At 42.8% G+C, this 9,843-nt stretch overlaps 1 protein-coding gene across 1 annotated transcript; it reads right to left on the bottom strand.

The window, feature by feature from the left end:
* Positions 1-8,094: 8,094 nt before the first annotated feature.
* On the bottom strand, positions 8,095-9,596 carry LOC123409094 (farnesyl pyrophosphate synthase-like). Its single transcript, XM_045102079.1, has 6 exons — positions 9,456-9,596; positions 9,268-9,354; positions 8,844-8,960; positions 8,665-8,753; positions 8,190-8,205; positions 8,095-8,142 (listed from the first exon to the last, which is right to left on the bottom strand). Exons 1-6 carry the CDS (start codon positions 9,594-9,596, stop codon positions 8,095-8,097), a joined length of 498 nt encoding a protein of 165 aa, XP_044958014.1.
* Between the last annotated feature and the right edge of the window lie 247 nt (positions 9,597-9,843).

The following is a 9,843-nucleotide window of genomic DNA, read 5'->3' as shown; positions in this document are numbered from 1 at the left end:
TGCTCGACAGTAATTTATTCACCCACCGTAATACTTTCTATTTTGAGAGAAGCCTCTAGTGAACACTATGGCCCCCAGGGTCTACTCCACACCATATTTTCAGCCTTACACTTTTTACTTCATTGCACTTTCCGCCTTCAGATCTCAATTTGCAAACAATCTTGAAGGGATTGATAACCCCTTTAAAGCGTTGGGTGCAAGCTCTTTTGTGTTTTGCGCAGGTACTCTGGACTTGACGAGATTCTCCTACTGGATTGATACCTTGGTTCTCAAACTGAGGGAAATACTTAGTGCTCCTGTGCTGCATCACCCTTTCCTCTTCAAGGGAAAAACCAACGCAAGCTCAAGAGACGACAGAAGGATCTCTGGCACCACTTCCGGGAAGGACTTTTGTTGACGTAGCACTTGGCTATGGCAATGCCTCCAATGTTATCACATAAGAGTGTCATTGGACCCGACACGCTTGGAACCACTCAAAGGTCGGTGATGAGATCCTTCATCCAAATTCCTTCATGAGACGCTTCTGAAGCAGCTATGTACTCTGCTTCACATGTAGATGCTGCCACGACTTCTTGTTTGCTGCTGCACCAGCTCACTGCCCCACCATTCAAAACATACACGTATCCGGTCTGTGACTTAGAGTCATTCGGATCTGTGTCGAAGCTAGCATCGACGTAACCCTTTACGATGAGCTCTTCGTCACCTCCATAAACGAGAAGCGTCTCCTTAGTCCTCTGCAGGTACTTAAGGATATTCTTGACCGCTGTCCAGTGTTCCATACCGGGATCACTTTAGTACCTCCCTAACAAAATTATGACAAGGTTTATATCAGGTCTGGTACACACCATGTCATACATTAGAGAGCTACGGCTAAAGCGTAGGGGACAGTACTCATCTTCTCTCTATCTGCCGCCGTGGTCAGTGACTGAGTCTTACTCAATCGCATACCTTGCAAAACTAGCAAGAACCCTTTCTTTGAGTTTTCCATATTGAACTTCTTCAATATCTTGTCAAGGTATGTACTTTACGAAAGACCTATGAGGCGTCTAGATCTATCTCTATAGATCTTGATGCCTAATATGTATGCAGCTTCTCCATGGTCCTTCATTGAAAAAATCTTGTTCAAATAGGACTTTATGCTCTCCAACATCTCTATGTTATTCCCCATTAATAATATGTCATCCACATACAGTATGAGGAAAGCTACAGAGCTCCCACTCACTTTGTTGCACAGACAAGCTTCTCCATAAACCTGTATGAACCCAAACGCTTTAATCACCTCATTAAAGCGAATGTTCCAATTCCGAGATGCTTGCACCAGCCCATAGATGGAGTCCTGGAGCTTGCACACTTTGTTAGAACCCTTAGGGTCAACAAAACCTTCTGGTTGCATCATATACAACTCTTCCTTAAGGTTCCCGTTAAGGAACGTTGTTTTGACGTCCATTTGCCAAATTTCATAATCATGAAAAGCGACAATTGCTAACATGATTCGGACTGACTTCAGCTTCACTACGGGAGAGAAAGTCTCTTCGTAGTCAATTCCTTGAATTTGTCGAAAACCCTTTGCGACAAGTCGAGCTTTATAGACGGCCACATTACCGTTTGCATCAGTCTTCTTCTTGAAGATCCATTCATTTTCTATGGCTCACCGGTCATCAGGCAAGTCCACCAAAGTCCATACTTTGTTCTCATACATGGATCCTATCTCGGATTTCATAGCCTCAAGCCATTTGTTGGAATCCTGGCCCGCCATTGCTTCTTTATAGTTCGAAGGTTCACCGTTGTCTAACAACATGATTTCCATCACAGGGTTGTCGCACCACTCTGGTGCGGAGCGTGCCCTTGTGGACCTTTGCGGTTCAGTAGCAACTTGATCCGAAGCTTCATGATCATTATCATTAACTTCCTCCTCACTTGGTGTAGGCGCCACAGGAACAATTTCCCGCGTTGCGCTACTTTCCGGTTCGAGAGGGGGTGTAATTACCTCATCAAGTTCTACTATCCTCCCAATTACTTCTTTCGAGAGAAACTCTTTCTCTAGAAAGGATCCGTTCTTGGCAACAAAGGTTTTACCTTCGGATCTAAGGTAGAAGGTATACCCAATAGTTTCCTTAGGGTATCCTATGAATACGCATTTCTCTGCTTTGGGTTCGAGCTTCTCTGGTTGAAGTTTCTTCACATAAGCATCACAGCCCCAAACTTTAAGAAACGACAACTTAGGTTTCTTGCCAAACCATAGTTCATACGGTGTCGTCTCAACGGATTTAGACGGTGCCCTATTTAAAGTGAATGCTACAGTTTCTAATGCGTATCCCCAAAATGATAGCGGTAAGTCGGTAAGAGACATCATAGATCGTACCATATCTAATAAAGTGCGATTACGACGTTCAGACACTCCGTTGCGTTGCGGTGTGCCAGGCGGCGTCAATTGTGAAACGATTCCACACTTCCTTAGGTGTGTGCCAAACTCGTGACTCAAATATTCTCCTCCACGATCAGATCGTAGACACTTAATTTTTCTGTCACGTTGATTCTCAACCTCACTTTGAAATTCCTTGAACTTTTCAAACGTCTCAGATTTGTGCTTCATCAAGTAGATATACCCATACCTACTCAAATCATCGGTGAGAGTGAGAACATAACGGTAGCCAACACGAGCTTCAACGTTCATTGGACCACACGCATCAGTATGTATTATTTCCAATAAGTCAGTCGCTCTCTCCGTTATTCCTGAGAATGGAGTCTTAGTCATCTTGCCCATGAGGCACGGTTCGCATGTGTCAAATGATTCAAAGTCAAGAGACTCTAATAGTCCATCAGTATGGAGCTTCTTCATGCGCTTAACACCGATATGACCAAGGCGACAGTGCCACAAGTATGTGGGACTATCATTATCAACTTTACATCTTTTGGTACTCACACTATGAATATGTGTAACATCACGATCGAGATTCATCAAGGATAAACCATTCACCAGCGGAGCATGACCATAAAACATATCACTCATATAAATAGAACAACCATTATTCTCTGGCTTAAATGAGTAGCCGTCTCGCATTAAGAAAGACCCTGATACAATATTCATGCTCAAAGCTGGTACTAAATAACAATTATTAAGGTTTGAAACTAATCCCGACGGTAGATGTAGAGGTAGCGTGCCGACGGCGATCACATCGACCTTGGAGCCGTTCCCGACGCGCATCGTCACCTCATCCTTGGCCAGTCTCCGCTTATTCCGCAGTTCCTGCTTTGAGTTGCAAATGTGAGCAACAGTACCGGTATCAAATACCCAGGAGCTACTACGAGCGCTGGTAAGGTACACATCAATAACATGTATATCACATATACCTTTAACGTTGCTGGCCTTCTTGTCCGCTAAGTACTTGGGGCAGTTCCGCTTCCAGTGACCTTTTCGCTTGCAATAGAAGCACTCAGTCTCAGGCTTGGGTCCATTTTTTTCCTCTTCCCGGCATCTGGCTTACCGGGCGCGGCAACGGCTTTGCCGTCTTTCTTGAAGTTCTTCTTACCCTTGCCCTTCTTGAAACTGGTGGTCTTGTTGACCATCAACACTTGATGCTCTTTCTTGATTTCTACTTCTGCAGACTTGAGCATCGAGTACAACTCGGGAATGGTCTTCTCCATCCCTTGCATGTTGTAGTTCAGCACAAAACCTTTGTAGCTTGGTGGGAGAGACTGGAGGATTCTGTCAATTATAGCATCATCCGGAAGTTCGACTCCAAGTGAAGTCAGACGGCCGTGTAACCCAGACATTTTGAGTATGTGCTCACTGACAGAACTGTTCTCCTCCATCTTACAGCTAAAGAACTTGTCGGAGACTTCATATATCTCGACACGGGCATGAGCTTGAAAAACCAATTTCAGCTCTTGGAACATCTCGTATGCACCGTGTTGCTCAAAACGCCTTTGGAGCCCCGTTTCCAAACTGTATAACATGTCACACCTAACCAGAGAGTAGTCATCACTCCGCGTTTGCCAGACGTTCAGAATATCCTGGGCTGCTGCGGGAGCGGGAGGGTCACCTAGCGGCGCATCAAGGACATAAGCCTTTTTAGCTGCTTCAAGGATGAGCTTCAAGTTGCGAACCCAATCCGCATAGTTGCTACCATCATCTTTCAGCTTGTTTTTCTCTAGGAATGCGTTGAAATTGAGGTTGACGTTGGCCATCTACAATATTTATAAAGACAACTTTTAGACTAAGTTCATGACAATTAAGTTCATTTAATCAAATTAAGTATGAACTCCCACTTAAATCGACATCCCTCCAGTCATCTAAGTGATACATGATCCATGTTGACTAACCCGTGTCCGATCATCACGTGAGACGGACTAGTCATCATGGTGAGCAACTTCATGTTGATCGTATTCAACCATACGACTCATGTTCGACCTTTCGGCCTCTTGTATTCGAGGTCATGTTTGTACATGCTAAGCTCGTTGAGTCAACCTAGGTGTTTCGCGTGTGTAAATCTGGATTACACCCGTTGTATGCGAACGTTAGAATCTATCACACCCGATCATCACGTGGTGCTTCGGGACAACGATCCTTCGCAATGATGCACACCTAGGGGAATACGTTCTTGAAATTTTAAGAGGGGTCATCTTATTATGCTACCGTCGTTCTAAGAAATAAGATGAAAGACATGATAAACATCACAATGCAATCATATAGTGACATGATATGGCCATTATCATCTTTGCTCTTTCGATCTCCATCTTCAGGCATCGCATGATCGTCATTTTCACCGGCGTGATACCATGATCTCCATCATCGTGTCTCCGTGAATTCGTCACGCCAACTACTACTATCACTACTACTATAGCTAACCGTTAGCAATGAAGTAAAAGTAGTAAGCACATGGCGTTGCATCTCATACACTAAATTAAGACAACTCCTATGGCTCCTGCCGGTTGTCATACTCATCGACATGCAAGTCGTGAAACCTATTACAATAACATGATCATCTCATACATCATACATGCAACATCACAACTTTGGCAATATCACATCACATGTCAAACCCTGCAAAAACAAGTTAGACGTCCTCTAATTGTTGTTGCAAGTTTTACGTGGCTGATTTGGGTTTCTAGCAAGAACGCTTTCTTACCTACGTGACAGCCACAACGATGATATGCCAAAGCTATTTACCCTTCATAAGGACCGTTTTCATCAAATCCAATCCGACTAGAGTAGGAGAGACAGACACCCGCTAGCCACCTTTATGCACGGTGTGCATGTCTGTCGGTGGAACCAGTCTCACGTAAGTGTACGTGTAAGGTCGGTCCGGGCCGCTTCATCCCACCATACCACCGGAAAAGAATAAGACTAGTAGCGACAAGCAATTGAAAAATCATCGCCCACAACCTTTTGTGTTCTACTCGTGCATAGAATCTACGCGTAGAAAACCTGGCTCGGATGCCACTGTTGGGTAATGTAGCATAAAATCAAAAACAAATCCTACGCATATTCAGATCTTCCTATGGAGAGACCAACAACGAGAGAGGGGTGAGTGCATCTTCATACCTTTGAAGATCGCTAAGCGGAAGCGTTGCTAGAACGCGGTTGATGGAGTCATACTCACGGCAATTCAGATCGCGGTGTGATTCCGATCTAGTGCCGAACCACGGCACCTCCGCGTTCAACACACGTGCAGCCCGGTGATGTCTCCCGCACCTTGATCCAGCAAGGAGGAGGGAGAGGTTGGGGAAGCTCTCCGGCAGCACGACTGCATGGTGTCGATGGAGAGACGAGGTCTCCCGGCAGGGCGTTGCCAAGCACCGTGGGAGGAGGAGGAAGGAGGGGAGCAGGGCTGCGCCGAAGGGAGAAGAAATGGTGTGTCCCAATAGCCCCAAAACCCTAGGTATTTATAGGAGGAGGGGAGGGGGTGCCACCCCTAGGGTTTCCCCCTAGGTGGTGCGGTAGCCCCCCCAGATGGGAGGTGCGTCCGCTAGGGCAGGGGGAGGGGGTGGCGCACCCCTTAGGTGGGCCTTAGGCCCAGTGCTATCCCACACACAACAATGCCAGAAATTGACACGTTGACAGAGGCTGGGCTTGCGTTGGTTCTTCCCTTGAAGAGGAAAGGGTGATGCAGCACAAGAGCAGTATGTATTTCCCTCAGTTTGATAACCAAGGTATCGATCCAGAAGGAGGGTCTCGTCAAGTCCAGAGTACCTGCGCAAACACAAACAAGCTTGCACCCAACGCTTCAAAGGGGTTGTCAATCCCTTCAAGATTGTTTGCAAAGTGAGATCTGAAGGCGGAAAGTGCAACGAAGTAAAAAGTGTAAGGCTGAAAATATGGTGTGGAGTAGACCATGGGGGCCATAGTGTTCACGTCATGACCGGAAGTATTACGGTGGGTGAACAAGTTACTGCCGAGCAATTGATAGAACCGTGCAAAGTCATGACGATATCTAAGGAAATGATCATACATATAGGCATCACGTCTGAGGCAAGTAGACCGATACTTTCTGCATCTACTACTACTAGTTGAATGCCCGTACGTTGTTACGGGACAAAAAAACAGATGAGTTAAATAATTGTTCTTATTTGGAAGTGTATATCCAACATGATGTATATTCAGTAATACTTCCTCCGTTCCTTTATATAAGGTGTATTTGTTTTTTTATAAAAATCCATAATATAAGGTGCATTTTTTTAATTTCTCATCGTTCTAAGGCTTCATAGGACAAGCGCACCAGAACAACAACCACCACCGATGAAGCGATGCGTAGATTGAAAGGATCCAACCTGAAGACACATAAACATAGACGAACAAAGAACAGATCCGAGTAGATCCACCAAAGGCACACACCAAGACACCCCTCCAAATGCTCTCTAAAGAGACACGCCATCAGAACAAGGGTTAGGCGGGAAGCATCTTATTCTATCTTCAGCGAACCGCCGTCATCTCGTCTTCCTAAGCAGGACGCATTCACAAACAAAATGAAAAGAAACATCTAAAGCGGAGCCCTCCCACGAGAAAGTGCCAGGATCTACCGTCGTCCCATGGCCCTAGGGCCATCGGAGAATAGGCAAACCCCCGACGGTGTCGGCAGGAGACAAAGGAACCCTAGATTTTCTAGAGGGCGTGGCAACTCTGCGTGTGTGTAGCATTGCATCTACTTTCCCTATAGGCGCAACCACCTCACGTCACTCGAATATATTTCCTCGCATCATATGTTATATTAGGTTTGTCATAATTCCAACTTGTTAATTAAGTTCACACAAATCAACATCAATGATATCAGATCAGTATCATCATGTGCATTAAGAAATAAGTTCTTACAGTATAGTTTTATTTGGCATCGACGAGGAGGGCCGTTCTGACTTTAGGAAGCATATGCTCCCGAATGAACAGTAAATTTAAAATAAATATTTCTTTTTGGATGTCTATGTTAGTCTAACAAGAGTGCTTGACAGTTCTCATGCAAAAAAAGGATAGCGGAGCTTTGTCGGTAAAAAAACAAAATTAAGCATACCATTTGGAGGTAACATTATACGTTTGATTTTATTTTCCTCAAACGTCAACATGCTTAATCTTTTCTCCTAAAAATTTGGAGATAGCATTTGGGTGTGACAATAAGGACATCCATATTTTTTTAAAATGGTTGACATTTGAATGAAACATATTTGATGGGCAGGAGCATCTGCTCTCAAGAGACGAGTTGAATTTCTGGATGATATTATTTTTCTAATAACTTACTCAAACTTAAATAAGTTTGGGTTGAGACAAAACCAATATGACTTATATTCTGCAAAGCATAGTACCAAATATAACTTTACAAGCTTGATACTCCTTGCTTTTTTATATACTTTGGAATTTCTTCCTGAAGGTAATCTCAACTATTGTTATTTGGCGACACCAAATATAACTTCAGTTTTCTCTCCGCTCTTTCTTTACTTGGTTTCCTAAAAGTATGTCCTTTTCTGTATCTTCTTGAAACTCCTTTCTTGCCAGCTCTTGTATGGAATGGGCCTGCATAAATAAATGATGGTGTGCAAGTGCATTCAACTATTGATCTATTATCTTTCTAGAAATACTACTCACATACCCGTCTCAAGTAAAATGTATCAGACATGGTACACCATTCCATTGTTACAAATTAAGAAGACATCATCCTGAAAAAAGAGTATTTACCAATTGTTCTATAACCGGTATAGTATACAGTAATTGGCACAAGCCTACAAATACGACCACATAATGTTAACATGCAAATTATATTAGAGAAAACACCATATTTTCAGAATCATAGCTAGGAAGTGTAATCACTACTAAAAACTTTAGCTCAGAACCATACTACAGCAGGCCAGAAAACCGTGTAATCCTGAAGCTGACCATGTGCACAAATTACCAGCGAACATAATTAATTGCAGGAATATAAGTGTAAGCATGTTATACACTGGAAAGCACGTCTATGTTGGTACATTTGCTGGGCCGCATGAAAAGGGTTCATGCTCAATCGTAGTTGACATGCAAGGTAACGAGAACACATATTAAAGTTTGCTTCTATTCTAGCATTGGACCGGCCCTTGTAGGTGGAATTCACTACCAAACAAATAAAGTGTACACTGATATTATAACAATGAGGTAAACCATGCAAGGAAACTAAGTGTGCAAAAGTTACTGCAACATGAACTTACACATTCAAGTTATATTTTGTCAGATCCTTTTCTCCCTCGTGAGTAGTGATAAGATCCAACAACTGCCCTGAAGTTGTCTTGAACTCAACCTTGACAAAGAAATTAGAGTATCAGACAGTTGTAAGAAGTAAAAAGTACATTTGGTGTGAATGTATATGTATGTCACATGATATGGTTACCTCATTGAACAAATCAATGAGATCAACATAATACGGTTTTCCTTTGAAGTGGCGTTGAAGAATCCGTGAAATATGGTTGCGAAGGATAATCCCATCATTTACAGCAATAAGGCCAACCTATTGTACAACAAAAAAACAGGCGATTGGTTATGTAGGTTACAACTGAAAACATGAAAGAAATTGCTTGTTCTCGAAAAAGCAAGTAACAACAGCCTACCAATACTATAAATCATTTCTCTTGTGGGATCAAGTACAAACATGAAGCATGAAATTAGGTTGTTTAATAGATGAATCATATTGATGCTGCTAAAACTAATTCTACTGGAGAACCTTTTCTGAAGTAAAACCTTGATACAACCAACAAAATAATAACTGCACAAAGTTGCCAGATGATATAGAAAGGGTTAATGCTTCTTAAACTGACCTGAGGCACCATAAACCAGCAAGGCTCGCCCCGTCGTGTCTGGGAGTTGTCCATGATATCATCAAGCACAAGAAAATATGCTTGAAGCTACAACATGATCAAGATTCATCAAAGGTGCCATGTGAAGATTGATTTTTCAGCTATTATAACTAAAAAAATAATCTAAAGAAACGAGAAGAAAGTGTTACCCATTCAATACACCAACCAAGGGTGCAGGCAAGAAACGTCTCCTCCTTGCTCAAAACATCGACACCTTTCAATGTCTTGTAGCTGTCAATGACAAAGAGCCCACGGTTGCACTTTCCTCCTAGGACATTGTAATCCAGCATCTACTCCAAATGACAAATGAAAGAAACAAGCTTGGAAGGTTTTTAACTCAGAACATAATTGTTAAATCATCAAAGCAGATTTATTCATTCCGTTTAAGAAAATGCAACAAATTGAATAAAGACATCGGTAGTTAACTTTCTTTTTCATATATATTTCCCTTAGACCACAAGGCACAAACATTGGCAAACAAACATGCGAATAAAGTGGAGAATCACTGTAGAAATATCCATGCACTAACAACAGCCA

The sequence above is a fragment of the Hordeum vulgare genome, chromosome 7H (assembly GCF_904849725.1).
Source record: "Hordeum vulgare subsp. vulgare chromosome 7H, MorexV3_pseudomolecules_assembly, whole genome shotgun sequence".
Taxonomy (NCBI): domain Eukaryota; kingdom Viridiplantae; phylum Streptophyta; class Magnoliopsida; order Poales; family Poaceae; genus Hordeum; species Hordeum vulgare.
Note: the sequence above shows the minus strand (reverse complement) of the source record. Positions and strands in the feature narration are given on the sequence as shown.

Bases quoted from the DNA above. Each gene is read 5' to 3' on its own strand.
- LOC123409094 (XM_045102079.1), bottom strand. From the start codon at position 9,596: ATGCTGGATTACAATGTCCTAGGAGGAAAGTGCAACCGTGGGCTCTTT. The intron at 8,961-9,267 runs GTCAGTTTAAGA...GTTGTACAATAG, and splicing joins GCTGGTTTATGGTGCCTCAG to GTTGGCCTTATTGCTGTAAA. The intron at 8,754-8,843 runs GTAACCATATCA...TTCTTTGTCAAG, and splicing joins TCATTGATTTGTTCAATGAG to GTTGAGTTCAAGACAACTTC.